Source organism: Idiotropiscis lumnitzeri, chromosome 9 (assembly GCF_059441095.1).
Source record: "Idiotropiscis lumnitzeri isolate Australia: NSW breed Sydney's pygmy pipehorse chromosome 9, RoL_Ilum_1.0, whole genome shotgun sequence".
NCBI classification, from domain to species: domain Eukaryota; kingdom Metazoa; phylum Chordata; class Actinopteri; order Syngnathiformes; family Syngnathidae; genus Idiotropiscis; species Idiotropiscis lumnitzeri.
Genome location: NC_142399.1, coordinates 8,280,514 through 8,302,502, shown reverse-complemented (window position 1 = coordinate 8,302,502; position 21,989 = coordinate 8,280,514). Strand labels below are relative to the sequence as shown.

Genomic DNA, 21,989 nt, shown 5'->3' with positions numbered 1-21,989 from the left:
TTTTGATGGTGCGGTATCGCAGCACTTTTCTTAGATCTAGTAACACTGGGCAATTTGTTTCTTCTATTATTGTCCAGGAGGCTACTAGTGCTTGCTGATTGGGTCTAATAGGGTGTTAGTAGCGCAGCACATTTGTATCGGTTTAATTGTGTGCTAATGGGCCACAAGAGACAGTGGTAGTGGGAAAAAAAAAAACATTGAAAGTAAGACACGTTCATTCTACTAGTGTCAAATCGCTCTACTAGTGCAAAAGTGCGAGTAAGCTGGATAGCAAAGAAAACAAATAACTGCTCAAAGGGCCTTTCAATCTCCCACTCTACCAGATTCGACGCCTCCTGCACCTCAATTAGCAGAGTGACCTTTAAAAAAAAAAAATGTTGTAGTGTTGGCGCTAATAAAATATTACACTCGATTACAAAGCAATTTCTGATGGCCGCAGGGCAAACGGTGGAGTGGCACAAAGGCGGCCAGATGGCAGGACGACTGGGAGCATGATTGACAGCTGGAAATAGCCAATCCAAACAAGCAGCAGCCAAGGTTGGGGATTTAAAAAAAAATAAATAAAAAATTGTATGCAAATAATGCCTGCCCACCATCACACGACGTTAAAAACAAACACGCAAATGTATTTTTTTTTCTATCTGTCTATTTTTAAAGACTCCGAATCAGAGAGTAACATCCCTGGATATCATTTTTTTTATTTGATTTGATTTTCTGCACGTCAGGAGCACCTGTCAGGATGGTGCAACGCAGCAGCGTAATATATTTTGAGTATTCGACTGCATCTCCAAGTGAAATGTTGTTCTTCGCTCAAAGAAAATGTACCCACCTTGCTTGGCAGACCTTTGATAAACACGAAAGGCGTGCAAGCCAGCAAATTAGCATCACTCCGTTTCCGTAATTCAAAACTGTATAACCGCACGTCACACTCTTGTCGAGCTCAAAGTCGAATAAGAACTTTACAAGCTGCGACGACGGCTTAGTGGGTTGTAAAGGCAAAATTAGCACCTTCTCGTTACAAAATAGACAACTGGGATAGGCTCCAGCACGCCCGCGACCCTCGTGAGGAGAAGCCGATCGGATAATCGCTGGATGGATGAATGGACTCCAAACGCCGGAGGAATCCAACACACAAATATATTCCCATTTAAAAAAAAAACATACTTGGTAAGATCAATTAGACCTACAACACAATAGCTTTCCTCTATTCAACAATATTAAAAAAAAATCTCACCCTCTATGTAATATATTCACCCCGACAGTGTTTGCATGGCAGGGCGTCATTATTTTTTTTTATAATTGTGCCCCTCGCTGATCCACGAAGGCACACAATTTCCCACCCCTGCTCCTCCTGCCTCTTAGCTCTCACGCAGTGCGAAAAATTAAACAGTCTTTACATTTCAAAAACATACTTAAAATCTGTCCAATTGTCAGAGGATGAGGCAGATCCAGATGGAGAAATATTTTCAAGACTGCACTAAAAATGAAGGTTCACAAGTTTTAGGTACTGGACAATCCTAAATCATTTTTGATGGGAAGAAGAAAAAAAAAAAAACAAGCACAACAATTTTGTAGTAGCAAGTAGCTGCCCTAATAAAGAGTTGAATACACAAACAAACAAATCAAATATGTTTATACGGCTCAAACTATTTTTGCAGTAAAAGTCACCTTTAGACAAGGAGATATTTTTCGTGCAAGCACGTATACTTCAACACTTGAAATTTACAATTAAGGAATGATGGTCAGAAATCATAAAATAGTCATTCTAAAATATAAAGTGGCATACTAATGAGCCCCTAAGAAAGAGAAAAAAATACAACTTTGTGTTCCCTCGCAAAGATTGCGAGATAATGCAAATTTTTTTCTTTTTTATTTTTGCACTAAATGTTTTTTTAATTAATTAATTAATTAATTAATTAATTTTTTAAATGGGCTTTCATCTACGTCCAAATCATCTTCCAGGTAAACGAAAGCAACAAAGATGGACCGTGTTCACTCGTGGACGAGTTTAATTGAATTTTGAATCCAACTTGGCTTGACATGCAAAGACACAAAATCAGTTGTCGATATAAAACAAAACGAAAGACATCCGAAGCGTTCCAAGTCGTCCTCCATGATTATTGCCGTTTCCGACAGCCGCGCGTCAGAGGCTAAGGTAGCCTAACTGACTTGGGAGTACATAAACGTGCATTTAAAAAAAAAAAAACTGCCTTCCGTCCCACGCAAAAAAAACTTTGCATGGTATATTCCTGCTCCCCTCCATAATTCATTCCAACTGACCAAATACATGAAAAGAATGAGAAAAATGAACATCATGATAAGAAAATGTAATCATCTTATATATTGATACGAGGCAGTTTGGAGATGAATAATGGAGTAGGGACGAATAAAAGCATTTGGGAATATTATTTGATCACTTTCTCATTATCGTGTGAATTATCACGACTTTTTAAAAAAAAAATTTAAATATGATATAATTGCCTCTTTGGGTCAGTAAAATGAAGATAAACACCCTTTTTGTGAAACTTGCACAAAACTTGGATGACTCTTCATAGTGAACTACGCTACCAAGAGGAAATGAGCTCTGCTGTGCTGTTCGAATTTGAGCTATGCATATTTGATCACAGGATTTAGAATAATTCATGACTTATACCTTCTAAGTTGATTTTATTGTGATGAATATTAGTGCAAAAAAAAGGACTAAAAGCAACACGTCGGCCTATTAAGAAGACATAAAATGGGAAATGGATTTTGCGGTTCTGTGACTCTTAAATTTGCTGATTTATGAAAATGTTTGCGGGTGCGGCAGCACGTGGGTCCCCGTGGTTAGCACACTTGCCTCATAGTTCAGTTTGAATGTGATTGTCTCATCCGGAATCGGAACACAGCCGCAACCGCAACCAGATTAGGCGTCCCCACATTTGAAAAACAGAAAATTCATCCAGCAAGAAAAACAATCATCAGAATGAAAAATGCATCAGGACATAATCATGTTACACTATACCCGACATTCGAGGAGTAAACAAGGAAGACAAATTTATGACTTTTTAGAATCGTTTTTTAAAGCCATATCGATCAAATTTAACAGCCCTCGTTCAGTAATGCAGCCACTCGGCTGTAAAAAAAAAAAAAAAAAAAAAAAAGTTTAACTCATTTTTATGGTGATTGCGGACTAATTACGAAGTTTGAGAAAAGTTGTTTATTGGGTCTGGCATTTTGAAGACTCTTGAACAACAGGTTTATCGTTCAGAGGTCATTTTTAAAGATACTTACAGCCGCACTCCTAAAATCTAATTCCAGACTTTTCAAGCATCGCGGTAATGCAGACGAGTAGTGGAACATAATTTTTTATAAACCATCGCTTGGAGGATTTTTATTTATTTTTTGCCCTGTGTTGAAACTTTTTGCCACATAACAGATGGCGCTAATGAGCTGCAAGCTAGCATCAGGCTAAAGTTAAATGTGTGAAATGTATTTGAGACCTGCGTCCATCTCCACACAAAAAAAAACCCCAAAAAAAGGAACCCATTGGTATCGATACTTAGATTTTTGGCCATTGTGTTCGTCATGTGATTATAGGATTTTATTTTTGTTTTGCTTTTTTGATATCTGAGGCCATTGCTTTATTAATGTGGTACTATTAGAAATTCTTATTAAAGAAACACAAATAAATAATATAATAAAAAAATAAAATATCTACTTATATAACTTTTTTCGGTTTTCATTTACCCAATCACAAAGAGACGACAAAAATAACAAGACTAATTCGCATTTTTGACCAAAGGACGAAAAATAAATAAATAAATGACTTGACGTCAATATCATCATCATGCTTATTAACCGTCGTGTCAGCCTGGCACAGCCGAGGAGCGGCATGGACATGGATACATCGTGACATGACGCAAACAGAAACAGCGGCCTGCATGTTTTATAGCGGCCAACTAAATCATTTGCCACCTGGAGGCTTCGCCCGCAGGGAGACATTATTCTCTCTCTAACAAGCTGTATCCTGCCGGAGGTGTTTCTGACATAAATTGGGTGCTCTTCTGGCAACAAAGCCCACAAATCACGGATGCATTTATATTCAAATACTTTTTTTTTTTAAAAGGCATGTTTTCCATGTCGCTTTTGTTGATCATCTAAAAGAAAGTGTTCAACTTGCCTTAAGTTAGATTTGCATCCATTTGGGGATATATGGTTCGGTTCTCAAACTTTTTAAAACAATGTGCTTCCTAAAAAAAAAATAATAAAAAAAATAAATCATAGGTCTCCAAGTACCATCACCACAACAAACATAAAAAAAAAATGCAGTAGCGTATTGGGGATAAATTTTGATAAAAAAATAAGGCAGAGATGTTATTCCTAAAATTAAGACTTTTTTATGATAAACCATTATAATAGTATGCAGTTTAAACATTAGCACTCCACATGATGATGCAATTAAAATGTATTGCTGATTGAGTAATTCTGTTGCATACCACTAGAGGGAGTCAGTGTAAACTAAGAAAACCAGAATAAGAGCATCTTCGTTTTTGATTGGAAACGTGTCAAAAAAATTTTGTTATTCATTTACAAACGTCATTTTGCTTCAAACACAAATATACAGCAATCCCTCATTCATCGAGTGGGTTACTTTCCCGACAACTCTCATGACAAACAAAAGTAGCAAGCACACAGATATTTCAAATATATATTAAATAGTTTGAAACTTTATGCAGAATACACATATGCAAGTGCGGTGTAGATATTATTTTAGTTCACTTTGGCTTACATTCTACACTGTAGCATCTCTGACGTTGAATGCGTGTGTGTCTAAAAAAGCAGGCCGAGCTTTTTGAGTGTCGTTGAAGTCAGCAAATGTAGAACTGGCTGATGGGCCGTCTGCAAAGCTCATGTTTGTGTCAATATCCTTCCTGTCATGGAGGACAAAGAAAAATCGGAAAGTATGCACTTTTAAAAAACTGAAATCAGAGGATTTTGACTTTTTGAAAGATAAAAAGTGGTTCAATAGGTTTTCCCTTCGTTTACATTTAGTGCGCAGTGAGCTCGCTGACAAGAACAATGTTTTACTGAATTTATGTGTTCAGTGTTGCCATTGGCCATTTAATTATCTGCTACTTAAGCTTTACTGCCATTGTGTTTTAACTCAACCACAGTTTGACAGTTTTATTTTGTTATTTGACCACGACAGAGAAGATAATTTGCTCATAAAAGTTGGTTTAATTGGGTTAATTAGTTGGTCCGGAAAAAATGATTCACCCCCCATCATTTCGTAAAAGATGGTTACAGCCCCGTTTTCATATATCGCTCGTGTCAAAGCGAAGAAATTAAATAAGACTGCTTGCAAGTTTGGTTGGATGGCTTCGATACAAATTGTGTCTCTGGAGAGCCTGACAATGCATCAAGTGTGAAATTAAACAGCCAAATAAATCTTTGCTTATCTTCTCATTTCTCCAAATGTGTCGAAACAACCAGCCGTGCACTTTCAACCCCACTAAATTAATTAAAGTAAAATTTAATGCTTTACAATCTCGAATGACACGCACAAAAAAAAAAAAAAAAAATGGTCGATTTGTTGACGGACGCTTTTTTAATAATAAATTCGTAAGTCGCTAAATTGGCAACATTGACTCGCCCCAAGGCTTTGACGTAACGCTTTTATCTCTTCCCTCTGTCGTCATGGTAACAAAAGCTGTACTCGGCATCTGCAAAAGATGGTGAACAAAAAAAAAATAATTTTAAGCAGAGTGTTCTGTCCCCTTTGTATATTTTGACAATGGAATGTCAGAGACCTTTTATGAAGACACTGGCAATGCTTGGAAATTTTCAAAAATAAATTGCACAGTATGGGTCTTAAAAAGCATTCTTACAAACTAAATGTTTGACGGCAACACTGCTAAAAAAATAATAATAAATAAATCCACAATCTTTAGTGTATTTGTATCGCTCATTTCAAGAAAATTTTGTGATTTGTCTTTGTGAACAATGCTGAATAAAAATAAAACAGATTTTTTCTAGCAACTAATACCATATTATTAGCAATGGCGCTAATAATGCCGGTGAGGTTTGCAACCAGATACAGATGTTCCGCCGCAAAATCAATTCGACTAATGCTCTGTAAAATACAAGTAAATCCCGCCAATGAACTAAAAGAGGGGATTAAAAAGTCAATCACTCATCACCTCCCCGAGGACAAGTAGATGTCGATCAACACAGCTGATGGCACAATAGACGACTTAATACGACGGCAAGGCGGGAGTTCACCAGCTGAGAGAAAAGGAGGGCAAATGGAGCTCAATACTACGAGTAAATCTGACGATTAGACGTAAAGTGGCGAGCCTGAAGCTGCACATGCACGGGGACGAAATTGTTGGGACTTTAACCAGTGGAAATCAGACATTGCTTTTAAATAAAAAAATAAAAAAATAAATGAATTTAAAAAAAAAAATATATATATATATATATATATATATTTTTTTTTTTAATATATATATATATATATTTAAACCACAATTATATATATATATATATATATATGTGTGTGTAAAATCGATATATAATCGAAAATCGAATCGAATCGTGCCCTTGTGTATTGATACAAATCAATTATGGACATTTCAATTGACCCTAGTGTGGATGACTTGTAGACAAGAAAAATTAAGGTGGCAGCACAGGTAGAAGTACCGTCGTCGTGTTTCTGTCTGATGATGATGAATATTATTGTTCTTATTATGTATTTTAAAAACATGCTGTATATTGATTCTTTGCTGTTTTTTTTCCCCCCGCTGGAGGACATTGTTTTATTTGTATCAGCGCATTTTGTAAAGGCAAACCAATCTGAGCACCTTTAACCGCTAAAAATCATTACACAATTCCAAATAACAGCTATACATTCCGCTTTATTGTTTTGCACTCTCTTTTATGAGCTGCTAACATAAACAGCTCATGCTGCTATGATCTCAAAAGCTCCGCAACAAATGGCAGGTGCGCTGCTACAGCATAAACAGAGACATTTATTGTAGCTAACAACGACTGGGAGGCCCTCATTTCCCTTTGACAGATGGACGGGAGCGACCGTAAAGCCCGGGCAGAAATCATTACGCCGGCCAAAACCCAGCAGAGCCGTTTTGATTGTGTGGCCCCGAGCTGCAGGCATAACTTACCTGATTGCTCATATAACTTACTGCCTGCGCCGTGACAGACGTGAGCTTCTCCGGACATTTACGCAGTGATTTGTGATGGCGGTTGGTTCTCTTTGGGGAGAAATCGCCTGGCTGAGGGATGAGCGGGCTCGCCGTTCAAAAGAGCGAGCAGATTGGACACCCTCAGCAGGATAGGCGGCGGTCGGGCAGGAGAAAAAGCTCCAGCACCTGGCAAATGCTTTTCATGGCTCATCATTCGCAGCCGGGGCCAGCTGCTGCGACCGCTCGGCATTGTTTAAGCCAACGGTGCCCCCCGCGGACACGGGGGGGCTTCCGGTCTCGACCTTCTGTGAGGGTCGGACGAATGGGGGGGGGGGGGGTACTCAATGAGGCGGCGAGCAGCGATGCTGCTGTGCATGTTCATTGATGGGAGAATAAAAATTGAGCAACAACGGGGAGTGGAGTGTGTATTCGGATTTATAGACCTTGTCACATGCGCTTCTGGGTGGCAATAGCACCACGAGTAAACAAAAGTTTCCTATTCATTAAATAATGTTTATTGGTGGAGTGTTCAGAAATCGCATTTTGTAATCAGTGAATAAGATATCCATGCTGAGAATAGCCAATATACCACTATCAGAATAAAAGTGATGAGTCTCTGCACTCATTTTATAGTTGTGTCATTATCAGCTCATGTAGGCTGAATTCCGGAAATTCTCTGAACAATCCTCATGAACTTATTCATATCGGCGGTGATAATGTAATAATGAGTAATGATGTCACCGGTATCGTAGCGCAATGAATTTGATATACTGCAGGGCTCAAAGTGAGCGGTTTTGCGTCGCATAATTTGCATTTTGTGACTTATCAAATGGCATAGAACAACAAAAGTGAGTATAATATGTTGGGGCAACCACCAAAAGAATAGAAAACAGACCCAGTTTCTGGCTTCACATAATGTGGATTTAAGAAAAAAAAAAAATATATATATATATTAATTTGTTATATTGTCATATTTGTATTGTTTAATAAAAACTCTCGCTTCAGGTCCCTGGGATTGATCTGTAAAAATAAAAAAAATGCTCACAAAACTTGAAAATTGCTCCTCAAATGAAGTCACTGATTCGCGAAACTGCCTTGCAAAGAAAAACAACAACTATTTAACATCATTTAGACGCCTCACCGGCAGGTTCTACTAGATTTATATAGTGCCATTTTTTTCTTTCCTTTTAAGGAAATTGATAAGGACCGAAAACTTTTTGGAATATCGTTTTGCCATTAAATTAGTTCACGTGATCTCTCACTGTGCCACCTGGATGTACCCCGGCCGGTTTGTTTCCAAGCATGAAATTCTCCATTGCAAAAGCGCAATCCAAACTCATTGGCAAAGTAAATCACGCTTGTGATTAACCTTTAACCATTAGCCTGCCACAGAGGCATTAAGCATCTAATTCTAACGGAAGCAATGTAGGTCAAACGTAGAATGAATTTTCAACAATGCCGTTCCCGGCTGTCACTTGAAAGTGGCTCGGGATCTTAGCCCGCCTCTGTGCTATTGTGGAAGCACTCAAATATGGAACTAAATCACTTATTTACCGTCAGCCTTTCCCATGAATTGAAAAGCGAGTCGCTCCGGCGATGCTTGTTAAGTGCTGACTTTTCAGATGCACATCAGCAGCTTGGATGAGCATCCACAGCCGCACATTTTTTTTTTTTGGGGGGGGGGGTACAGCTCTCAAGTAGGATCTTATTAGATCATGTGGGTGTACGACTGGAAACCTTACAGAAAATCCACAAAAGAGAACCGGATGGGCACAACTTTGTCATTGTGTTGACAGCTGTGTCATGCCGATCCGAAGCTTAATAACACGTCAAATTCAGTTACGGCGGCTCGTCTGCCTTCGCTGACTGACACGCCAGCTCGTAAATCAATCCACTTAAAACGAGCGCTCCCATTAAGCCCCGCCGGATTCAACTTTGCCATCAGTCCTGCGGAGCGTCAGCCGACTGGGATTCACCTCACACAGGTGCCGACTGCAAGGACGCGACGCAGCGTATTACAAGCCGCCGGAACGAGTGAGTTCTTCAAAGCCGCTTCAGACGGAGTGTTAATAATCCATGTGTAGTTTAATTATAAATGAGTGTGCGGACTCCTCCTGAGTCACTGCAACATCAGCCTTTTGTCGGACGCGCACCGACTCGCGTGGCAGCCCATCAGCATCCCTGAGAAATATAGATAAGTTTTGCGCTTTCTGACAGTTTAATTGTGTCTGCGCTTAAGCCTGCAAAAAAAAAAAAAACCAAAACTCTTAATAATAATATGGACAGATAAAATGTGAGAGACCCCACACACGGGAAGAAATTGCCATGTCAGTTCTTACTGCTTGTTGAGAGGGTGGTGTAGATAACAAGTCCCCAATCGTTTTTTTTTTTGTTTTTTTGTGCCAACGACCACTTTCATTGCAAATAATATTTGGATTGTCCAGCATAGAAACAAAATAAAAACTCAATGCTAAAATGATAAAAGTTGAATCAATGTGTCCATTCAACCGTTATCGTGCCGCTTCTCCTCACGAGGGTCGCGAGGGTGCTGGAGCCTTTCCCCAGCTGTCTTTGGGCAGTAGGCGGGGTATACCCTGAACTGGTTGCCAGCCAAAGATGAACAACCATCCGCGCTGACACTCACACGTAGGGACAATTTAGAGCATCCAACGAATCTACCATGCATGATTTTGGAATGTGGGAAGAAACCGGATTACCCGGAGAAAACCCACACAGGTACGGGGAGAACATGCAAACTCAAACTCTCTCAAATAAAATCAAGCTTGAGCAGTGCTTTAGCGAACGTGTCGACTAGTCATCGACTAGTCTGCCCGAATCTAAATCTAAACTTCCAGATAATACAAAGACCGAGCGAAAGCAGTAGAAGAATAAATCGAAGAAGCACAACACAACCAGATGCTTCTCCATTTGTGTCAGCACATATTTACACATGAAACATGATTCATGTGGCAACAGAACATGACAATGACGAGAGACGAATGTAGGCCAAAGCAGTCGACGCACCTCATTAATCCCAAACGAGAACACTCGCAGCAATTGATAGGTGAGGACTAATTGAAGCATGTTGAGCCGTCACAAACATGCCCTCACCTGTACTCCTCCTGCGTAAAGATGGGAATACGCGAGGGCTGAAGGACGGTGATCTCCACCAAGGTGCTATTCGTCTTCACCGGCTCGCCGTCGTCAAAGGCGATGACAAACAACTGCACGCACACACAGCAGCAGCAGCCACATATTACACATTGTTTACAACACCCACCATCATTCATTTTACAAGCACAAGAAGAAGGAATAGCGAGAGGGAACATTTTTTTTTTTTATTTTGACGCAGTGTCGTCTCAGAGACATCCTTATTAGAACTAAATGTCCTAGAGCACTTGCTTCGCTCTCTAAAAAAAAAAATATATTTTAAAACAAGGACAGGTCACCTTGGGATGACGGCTTTATATAACAAGCCGCGAGCGTCCAATCACTGCTTGTGGACGCACCGGAAAAATGATGTCATCCAATAAACAGACACCACTGATCGGGATCTTGTGGCAAGCGACGTGATGTCAATGATCGTCGCATTTGCAAAATTTTACTCTAAAAAGGCGGCCAACAAAAATTATTTCTCGTCACGAGTAGGGGTTTTCAAATTGGTGGTCTAGAACACAAGATGAATTTTGTTCTCCTTTGGGATAGTTTCGATCAACTTCTGTTAAGTTGTAGAGTCGTTCAAGTTCCGGTTAAAGTTCAAAAACAAAATCACAATAACTTCTTCTGTCAGTGCCGCGATCTCGTTATCTATCTTTGGATGCTCGCCTCTGCTCACCTTAAAAGTCAGGCTGGGCTCCTCATTTAGGTTGACCTTGGTGATGATCCTTCCGGTCAATTCTTCCACATCAAATATGCTCCCGCTGTACGGCGATTTGTCTTGGTCTACTCTGTAGCGCACAAAACTGGCTGGAGTGCCCTGAAAAGAAGGAGCAGGGGGGAAAAAAAATCATAAAAATAAGATGATGGTAGTTGACAAAATGATGTCGGAGGCCTCAAAACAGGAATTGTTCAACGATAGAACACAGTAAAACTGGAGCGTCATAATTGTAAATATTTATGAAACACAAAAAAGATTAAACACACATCCTGATTGCAGATCCTTTTTATTGTTTTTCTTTCGCTACTTTCCTGCCGAAGGACAGAACTGATCTTTTAATAATCTTTTTTTTTTTCCATATCTGATCTGTTTTCTGGAGGACTGGCCAGCCGGGAGGCGACAGTGACACGAGATAAAACCACAAGCATGAACATGTCCCCGATGGGGGCTCTTTCTGCGACACTTGTCTTGAGGGGGTTCGGAAACCTTCTCCGGGAATTGTCAGGGGGGATTTGCAGGACAATGAAAAATACGTCAGTGGATCGACAATAAAACTCTTGAATAATGTTTGCGCTGTCTCGTATAACCACCATAATGGCAGCCGCTTCGGTCAGTAAGCATTATAAGCACGTAATAACCGAGCGTGAGCAATCTCATCATCTCAATATTTTATTGTTTGCTTTCTGATTAAATGTATAGCTATACTATCATAATCGTTCTATTGTGCGGGGATCATCAGCTCAAGGTCACCAGAGAAAGAAGTTTAAAAAAGGAAAATATATGATATAATCGGAAAAATAGTTACATTTCAACTCGAATAATTGTGATTCATCATGCGAGTAGCGCTATTATCGTGAAAATGCTATCGATGGCCAACGATGCGGCTAAATACGCTCATAGAAACATCGTGCTAGTTGAATTACTTCTTAAATTACAGTAAAATTGAGTTTGGAATCGATGTGCGAGGAGAACAGGGCCAAGTTGAGCGGCCATCTAGCCGGATCAGTCTATTTCCTGGAGTGTTTGCCTCAGGAGTCAAAAGTGTAATTTGTTTATGTTAAATTGTATTTGTCAATTTATTCTACCGATTGGCCGATTTTGACATTGAACGCTGCTAAATATATTACATTTTGCCATATACCAGTGAGAAACATTCATCCATCAATTTGTAACGAATTTAACGCTACTAGCATGAAATTACTGGCGAATCATGGGGAAAAAATGGCTAAAAACATATAAACAGCATGCAAGGACTTAAAAATTACAAGCAATTGAAGTGAGTTTAGTGTCTGTGTGTGGTATTCGGAGCCCTGCGAACAATGAAAATCATGAGCTAAAAATAGCTAATTAGCTCTCATAAAAGAAGTGAGCTAGCGTCACCGTAGCCTGGACAGACCATTTCAATTTTTTAATTTACGTTTACAACACAGTACATTTTTCCAGTTATGAATGACTTTCTTTTATAAACCATTTTGTAAAGATCAGTTTAACACATTCTAATGAGATTAGCGACTTTGACAATGCTCCAGAAGCCTCGATGATGTGCCTGAATCTGTTCATTAAAAACGTAGTGCCAGCTGAGTTAACCATTCATTTACGATAAAACCAAGAGATCCGGGTAGTTTAATACCGATGTGCGTGATTTGCAAACAGTGGGAATCGTTATCTGAAGGTCGTTAGTTAGCTTACACAACATGGGCAAGCGAGTGTACTCTAATGGTTAGACTATTTGCTGGAATTCGAAACATAACCTTTTCTCTTTCTATATTACATTGCAACCAGCAAATTATTCTCCTGATAAAAAAAAATAAAAAATAATAATAATTTCAGCCACTACAGCTAAAAGCACTTAAAAAAGGTATTTTATGATCCATCTATTTAGCTATTTACAAGGATCCCTCCGTCATTTTGACAGACGTTGTAGATGTGTCTATGTAGCAGCAGTCAATAACATCAAATGAGTCCAGATGTCTCTTGGATTAAAAAAAAACCCATCACTCTGCAGATTGGTCGCTCACTGACACTCCTCATCAATCACTCATAAAGTCCTTCCGTCTTGGTTTCCCGTTGGGATAATCATTGCTTATTTACACCTGATTTGATGCCTGATTCTTGCTTGTCATCAAGAATGATGAACCGCGAGTTGAAATACATTTTGAAAGCACATGAAGCTTTACATGCAGGTAAAAAAAAAAAAAACTACATATTTTTAGGGACTAAAATAAACCTGTTAAACAAAAAAATGATTAAAAATAAAGTAAAACAAATATATAATAATTCTTTATTAATAGTTTATGTAGAATATTAATATGTATATTATAGTAATAATTCCTCTTTAAGCACATATTTCCTGCCCTGTTGAAATGAGCCTGTTTAAAAGGGGTGGTCCTGTCTCATGCAAAAAAGCCACTGCTCACCCCTCCCCCTTCTAACGCAAGGTGTGGGAAACCACAAAGAAAGATTCAAAAAGTTGAACAAACTAAAAGTATGATACACAACACTCATTCCTTGATTTGTTTTTTTTAAATGATTCACAATGCCAACGTGAACCAAATTTCATCATATAAAACGTACATTTTAAACCGCGATGAACAGATGGACGGCTATCAAAACAAATGACAAGGGTACATTTTCTTTTCATATTTAGTTTCCAGTCATCAATAACGGACCTTGCAAACTTGGCCAGGAGGAATAATGCATTCAGGAGCATTTGTCTCCATGGTAATCACATTTAGAGTGATGGAGCACGGAATGAAAACATAGTCCACTTTTAGACATCACGAGCATCACTTCTCCCGAGGTGTGAGCTGGAAAGACATTTGTCTACCCACAAAGCTAACAGGGATGGTCTGAAATGTTCGGAACTTTTGACAGAGATGTAGTACACTGTCTGGCTGCGATACATATTGTATTAGCCTTTGACGGGCACTCTGTCAATAAAATGCTTTGAGCCGGAGGTCAATAAGAGACTGGTTTAGTCCACTCCTGTTAGGAAGTTGAATTGGTGTGTCAGTCAAAGCCCCGCGCTGCATCACACGATCACGTATGCTGACCACGTAGACATGCTCGGGGTAGGTTGTGTTCTCATATCGCAGAAGGTTTTGAAAAGGTTTTTGTACAGTGCTACGCCTTAGGCACAGACAAGTGGGAAGGGGATTCAAATTTAAGGTAAAGCTTGTGTAGTCAGTTGAATTGCTCAAAAATCGCATCCAAGGGGAGAAATGGACAAAACAGTCAAATCTCAAATCATCCGTCCCTATTGAAATGAATTGAAATCCGATTAATTTGCTCCAACCTCCAAAAAAAAGAGGACAATAATGGCATCATTAAACAGAATTAAAAGTCATTCTGTCTCATTCAATTGAATTCATATTTTGCTGCTCATCATGTTACGGGCACCCTAGCCAACTGGGAGCAGTAAAAAAGCCAATTTATACTTATTTTGCAGCAGCCAATCATATTGCAGCAGGGCGTGTTCTGCTTCAAACTCAGGTGGGACTCGATAAAGAATACAGTACAAGGACTGTTGTATTTTCTGTGCATATGTGTTGCTGTGCACGTACAGCGATAGCCATGCTAACATTGCTAATGTTAGCATTAGCCTTAAGCTAGCGGACTAAAAGCTCAATAATATGTTTTTTTTTTTTTTTAATTTTGCCTTCAGCTAGCTTAATGGTAACATAACATGAATTACCATAGATATGCTAACAAATACCATCAATCACCGAGACGTAATAACTTTTTAGGCAAAGGATCGATACACAAACAGGCATCAACATGCAATCAGGCAGGATAACACTACTCACGAGTAATATTTTCTTTATCATGTGTGAAAAACTAGAAATATAACGCAGTTTACTAAGTCACTTACAGTAGTTGTGAAAGTCTTCTTTGTTTGTGTCTGCGTGATTGTTTTACAATGCCCCCCCAGTGGCCACTTTACATTCTATCAAATTATGTTTTGTTAAGGAAATATTTTAGAATGCGATTTTACTTTTTAAAAACACTAATTTTTCTTTTTGTGGAGGCCGGAACAGAATAATGGCATTTTCATTCATTTCAATGAGGACCGAGTATAATGAGGCGACACTGTTTTTCTATACAAACCACTAAAAAGGTCGGTTTTCCATTTTAGTTTCAGTTTCAACCACCTTCATGAGTACAAGGACTATGAAAAAATGACAGCATAAACAGCACGCTAGCAAATCTTGGTCACTCTGACCTTTGACTGATTGTACCCCGCTTTTCGTTGAGTAAAAGTCTGCGCTCCCCCCAAGACTCCGACCGCAATAAGCAGTATAGAAAATGGATGGCGAGATGGAACACAAAAGCTTACTCTGTCTCAACAGAGTAGAAAAAAAAAAAATCCAAGTTCTTAAAGCGGTTGAGTGAGTCATAGTGATTATGAGCGCTACTCTACCACCCTCAGCTGGGACTGACCCGATGTCAAGGTGCAAAGCCAACTCTGTGAGAAGCAACGAGCATGAAGGGCTGCTGAGAATAAACGGAAGTGGAAGATGGGGCTCCCTAGACTGGTGGAAGCTGTGAGGTCAGCACGGGGAGGTCACTATTTTGAACCTTCGACAGAAAAAGTGTTTAAGAGAAGACGAGAGGGGGACGAGGGGGCTCGGCTAACGACCTTGTGAGTCTCCTTTCATGAGACTCAAAGAACAACGATGAGTCACGAGTAAAAGGTAAGTCGTAATGAATGACGAAGAACATTCGCTCAATTTAGTTTTTCATCACAATGGTTTGTTAGCGTCGTGCGAGACGACATCTCGACTGCATTGGTGAAACTTGTGCATCGTGACTGATGGAATGTAGAAGAAAATAGACCAAAGTCATTATTGCTCCACTCCAGGGAGAAACTCCAGTGCGAAAAAAAACAAAAAATTTTCTGAAATACGACACTGTTGGAGGCTAAAGGCTGGTGACTCATGCAAGTCAAAGAGGAGCCGGTGAGGGAGGATTGAAACGCGTACATACATGGGTGATGCACAAATGAAAGCGTGCAGGCTTGCGGGAACTTTCAAGTGCGGGTCGTGAAACGAGCGAACAAATGAGAACGTCTGATGTTCAAAGAGCGACGTGTCGTGAGGAAGCGAGACCTCGCCGAGCCATTCTTTCATACGCATTCATTAAAAAAAAGCACACGTGGGTTGCTGGCTTTGTTCCAGATTGTACAGGCGGCGCACTTTAATTACAAATGTCACGAGAAAAGCACAATGTATCTCACTGGTCACTATTTGAACATCTACTCAGCGCCTGTCATTATACAAGTTGCGGGGGAATGGAGCTTAGCTCAGATTGCAAAGTGGTCGACAATTTCCGGTACTTTCTCTGAAAGTTTTCAGAAAATTGGTTGCGGGAAGTATTAAAAAACAGGAAACCTTTCATGGAGATTTCACTGGGAATTAGGAGGAATTTAATTCCCAAATATAAAAATAAAATGTGTTTTTGTCAAAGAGCTGACGTAAAGCTGACTTTTCAAAATGTATCGATTAAAAATAAATAAATAAATAAATAAAAAAGCGTCCCTCTCTGAGCCCGTCTTGTCCGATTTCTAAGCAACCACCAACGCCTGAGGAAAATCAACCAATCAGCATCAACCTCACTGTCCTCTTCGGTGGTTTACAAATCGATGTACTCACCGGTGGGTCTTGGTCGTCTGCAAACACGGTGGTGATGACTGTCCCCTTCTCAGCGTTGGGCGCCACCATGCCTTTGTACAACGGTTGGCTAAAGACGGGGGAGAAGTCGTTCATATCCTGAAAACAAGGAGACCCGCCGTGAATGAAACTTGCTAAAGATAAATTTATTTTGGTTTTGGTTCTTGGGGGGCTTGGTTGTCCAGAAAAAATAAGAAAACCCGACGTGAACAGATTCTCACTTGCAATGGTGACCTGGCAGCAGCAGTTTTGGGATTAATTAGATGATTTTTTTTTTTTTGCAGTGTTACGCTTGTTTGGCCAGGTCATTAAAAAAAAAAAAAAAAAAAATTTGGGAATGAAGAGGTTAATAAAAATGCGGGCATGTAAAGGGTGGCAGGTGGTTTGCATGGTGAGCAGAGAATATAGGGTGGGGCCTAATGAATGATTTTTTTTTTTGGAAGAATTGCAGGGAAAAACAACAAAAATAAAAATTTAATGACACAATCTTGAAGGTAGGCTGTTGGAAATGAAAGAAATTTTATTTTTATTTTTTTTTTTTGTGGCCAGTTTTGGCATTTTTACTCCGGGCCAGTGTTTGGTGTTGAATGTTTGACATCACCCACATGAAATCAGTTGTGCATGCTTGGAAACCAGCTTGACCAGGGACCACAAATTGTACCCGGTAGTACCTGCGTTTCGATAACTAAGAATCGTGCCGCGGAAGAAAAAAAAAAAGCAAAAACACGAGCACTAGACTTTCCTCTGGCACCAAAGTTCGAGTCCACATTAGCACAACAAAGGCAACAACCTACGCGGCTTTGCGTAGACGCAGCGATCACGATTTCCTCATCCACAGGGCATGAAAACTTCTTGAAATAACAAGCTGCTTGTTAATAATGCACAACAGGTCAGAGTGAAGGTTTGGCCGTGTATTCTAATCGCGTCTTGATAACCGTGCAATCTCAGCCGTGAGAATGAAATGATAAGAAAAATAAATAAATAAAAATAATAATAATAAATCCTTGGGGCTGATCTTCCTTTCACATTACCTTGTTGTTATTTTCCAATTGTTGTGACAGTGAGTTCTCCGCGATCAATGATTTATAAACGGGTCCTCCAGGAGAAAACTACCATCTCTATTTTCCGTGTGATCACCACTCCAGATAAAAGTAGTTAATTCTGACGTCGAGGACACGCAGGACATTCTGCACTGCAGAGCATCCTCCCAAATGCGTCAACAACAAAACAATACAAGAGGATATCAAACGGTTGATACTTCAAACAGCTCTCTGGAGATATGAAACCAGAAGCGGAATCGGCTCCATCACTCGTCACAGAGACGCCCGTGTGAGTCCGCGGCTGCCATCTTTAAATTCACGAATGTGGTTTGACAGCAAACGCAGGTCCGAGGTGTCAGCAATAAGGTTTACCCTCATCGAAGGACAAACTCCACTCAGGAGATTGCCGTGTTGCCTGATACGCTCCCGCAATCGTCATCATTCCATCTCACAAAGACGACATGCTGGCTAAGTTGGTGCATCCCAATCGTGCAAATATGATCCAAAAATGAGACCAAAAAAATAATAATAATAGCGTCAACAATGCTTTTATGTCCCATAACAAGATGAAGTGCATCTCGGGTACCAGCATGTTTTATTCAGTTGTTCATTTTTGAGTTAAAAGTGAAAACGTCCAAAACAAAATGATGTGGCATTTTTTTCATCCGATCACATGTACGTAAGACATTTACGCCAATGATCAGTGGAGATAACCCTGCAATGAAAAACGGTTAATCATCCCCTAAACACACATTGGTTTTTGGTTATTCTTCTTCCTTTGCGGCCGTAACAGAAAATAATTGAGAAGCACTGACCAACTGTATTTTTTACACCGATTTAAAGAAAAAAAAAATCCACTTGTTGCTGAACCTAATCCTTAATTCATTAATATTACTAAATATATAAAATTATTGTTATTATATAATTCATTATTATTGTTATTATATAGTAATTTGTTATTATAATATAATAATTTATTTATTATCATTATATAATAATCTATTATTATTATTATATTATCATTATTACTATGCCAACCTGACGTGCCAAAGAAAAAATTAATTAAAAAAAATGTAGTAAAAATGTGTTGACCGGTGTTATTGTGTGTGGTATGTTCTTGCTATATTTATTGCTATATTTCACCTGCGGTTATTCTTTAAAGTTGTCTAAAAATAAAGTCAGGTTGAGTTGAGAGTTCCTCACTTTACTTGGCTTGAGGTCCTCTGGGTGAAATGAAATAAATGACACCGGACCGCAGTGAGTTTGCGGCGGGATGAATGTCAGGGGGGTTCTTACCGTGATCCGGACCGTGACGGTAGCCTGCCCCGGGGCCGTGACGCCTCCCTGGTCGACAGCTTCTACCTGGAACGTGTATGAGGCTCCCGTTCCCATCGCTGCCAGATCCTCAAAGTCCAGAGTCTGCAGCACGGCCAACTCCCCGGTGATTGCGTTCAGGGAAAAGAGCCGGCGGGCCGACTTCAACTTGATCCGGTAGGTGACGTTGGAGTAGAGGTCAGAATCTGTAGCCTGCGAGAAGAAACCCCAAAGTGTTACAGCGTAAAAATATTAAAAACTTGCAATTCTGCTTTGAGCCACTGGAGGCGATGTTGCATCAATGTGGCATGAAGGAATTTGAAGAGCTCCTCCCTCAAAGGATTCGCAGCCAGTGTTACTCACTGATATGCTTGAGGGCTTTGGACACTCACAGAAGCTGAGTTACATTATATAACACCTCCACATATTCTGCGGCACGGGATCAGATCATGCAAAGGAAACTGCAAAGCTTGCAAATGAATAGTGACATATTGTAAATGCAAATGAGCTAAGTGAGCTGTAAATTAATTCATATTTTGTCATCTATCTCACACATTTTCTCATGTCATGGTGAAGCGAAAATGCTTTTTTTTAATTTATTTTTTTGTCACTCACTTTTCTCGTCACACTTCAGTATAGATGTTGCAATTGCCAAGCTCCACCCACGATCAATATGATAATGAAAGCTGTTCTTCAGAAGCAGAAAGGGGAGGTAGGGGGGGGGCATTGACTCGTTTGCATGAGACAGGACCGCCCCCTTATTGCTGCCTGATTTCATTTAGTTTCTAAAAAGGAAGGTAACTCAAAGGTAAAAAGACGAAAAGAAAATTAGAGGAGGCCTACATCTGAAAGCCGCGACCCGCCACTCAGGCAGCTTCATTCTGTACATTTAAGACATATTTATATCAATACATTTTTATTTATATAATGCATGTATAATCAAGATGCATGCTACCATTTTATCTCTGTAGGCTAATAATACATTCTGAACACATTCAGGTTTAATTATACGTCATAGTAAAGATTACTGTATATCGGTGCTCATGGGATGAAGTAATGCCCCATAAACATATGAATCATTTGCAATAACACGCATGTATGTGTGAACGCAGGCGAGCGTGCAAGCGAATCTTTCATCCATCTCATTTCAAGAAGTAAACGTGCAGATCCACCCGATCTAATTGTCTTGAGATCACGCTGCGGGGTCCACGTTCAGGGGAGGCCGATTAATGTCACAGTGCACACGTCACTCAGTCGCCCTTCGCCCTTCGCTTTCTCTCTGCTGAATTCCTACCGCTGCAGAAATTGTCGCTTACAATATGCCGGCAATTACTCATCCCTCTACTCTGTTTGCTCTGCATATTGGACGCTTCCTTTCGTGTGCCGGCACGGCGAGGGGGGAGATAAAATGTGCAGTGACATTTGACAGAGTTAAATCTAAAGACAGACTCCACGGGTATTATGTAAGTGTTTTGGAGCAATATCTGTCCATCCAACCATACATCCATATATATATATATATTTATTTTTATTTATTTATTTTTTTAACTCTCGGACTTAAACATCATACTGAGGTTGAGCTTCTTCTTGAGTCAGTTTTATACAGTTGTCTGATCATTTTGCAATTCATTTGGGGCTGAGCATAAATGTGATGAGATTCACCTCCGCAAATTCGTCACTTGTCATCAGTTAATGATTTTAAGTGGTTACATTTAACTTCTTTTTACCCTTGCATGACAAATGTTGAAATGTAAATTGAAAACAGACAAACAAGATTTAATTTCCCATTTCTTTCCATGAGACCAATTTAATAATAATAATAATAATAGTAATAATAATAATAATAATAATAATAATACATTACAACCTTATTAAGTCTTAAAAAGAATGAATGAAAAAGAGTAACCAACGTAGTAACTGAACAGGCCGTCTTTTGCCACATGACGACATATTGCACAACATTGAAATTGAATTTCATAAAAAAATGGTGACGATGCAACCCGCCATCACACCCCTCCATACCCCAGTCTTCTTTCCATTTTTTTTTTTTTTTTACATGTGGGCTTCAGTGTAAAACATTTGGACAAGGGATAGACCGATTATTGTCAGGGCCGATATTGGGAATTTTGCTGAAATCGCTTACATTTTTTAACTAACTTTATGGTACTATTTATTTGTTTACTTAAAGTTTATAAGAGATGCTGCTGAGCCGGGGAACGCTGCATTCAAGCTTCCATGCTGAATAATACAAGGGCCAACGGAAGACAGGATACACACACACACACGCACTTACGCTGAGCGTGAGGATCACAGTTCCGACGGGGCTATTCTCTGGCACGTTCACCACGTACGTCTGCTGCGAGAACACCGGGCTGTTGTCGTCGATATCCGCCACCAGCACCGTGAGGGTCAAGGTGGTCCGCCGGGGGTCCACGGCACCGTCCGAGGCTTCGATCACCAGCTCGTAGGCGCTCCTGAGCTCGCGATCGAGCGGCACCCGGGTGTAGATGCTGCCGTTGGCTGCGATTACGAACAAGTCGGGGTGATTGACGACACGGTAGCCCACTTGGCCGTTCGCCCCTGCGTCTGGATCGGTGGCCTGCGGGGAGAAAAGACAGAAGGGCTTGGCTGTAAAGAAGATGAATTATTTCCTTTGTGGGCTTGCTACATGCAGACATTAGATGCGCTTGCCAAGCGTTTTACTTCTAAATCACATGATCCACGATGTGAAACCTGCAGCTTTTTATTTCCACTGTAATTAAATGTTTCCAAGCTCCCACTGCGAGTTGCTACGAGGGTCACTGTGCCAGTTTGAACACATGCCTCCGGATTCTTGAAAAAACGCACGTATTCCCAAACAGAAAATTAGACCTATTTTCTGATCAAAGAAAGCAAGGCCTGAGTA

At 39.9% G+C, this 21,989-nt stretch overlaps 1 protein-coding gene across 1 annotated transcript in view; it reads right to left on the bottom strand.

Annotated features, from left to right (window-relative positions):
- Positions 1-21,989, bottom strand: part of LOC148330108 (protocadherin-15-like) — a 188,746-nt gene that overhangs the window by 39,204 nt on the left and 127,553 nt on the right. The window contains exons 21-25 of the mRNA XM_088304514.1: positions 21,378-21,683; positions 19,067-19,297; positions 16,713-16,829; positions 11,020-11,160; positions 10,296-10,408 (exon numbers count right to left, since the gene is read on the bottom strand). Coding sequence (XP_088160640.1) covers positions 10,296-10,408; positions 11,020-11,160; positions 16,713-16,829; positions 19,067-19,297; positions 21,378-21,683 — 908 coding nt within the window. The remainder of the gene's footprint in view (positions 1-10,295; positions 10,409-11,019; positions 11,161-16,712; positions 16,830-19,066; positions 19,298-21,377; positions 21,684-21,989) is intronic.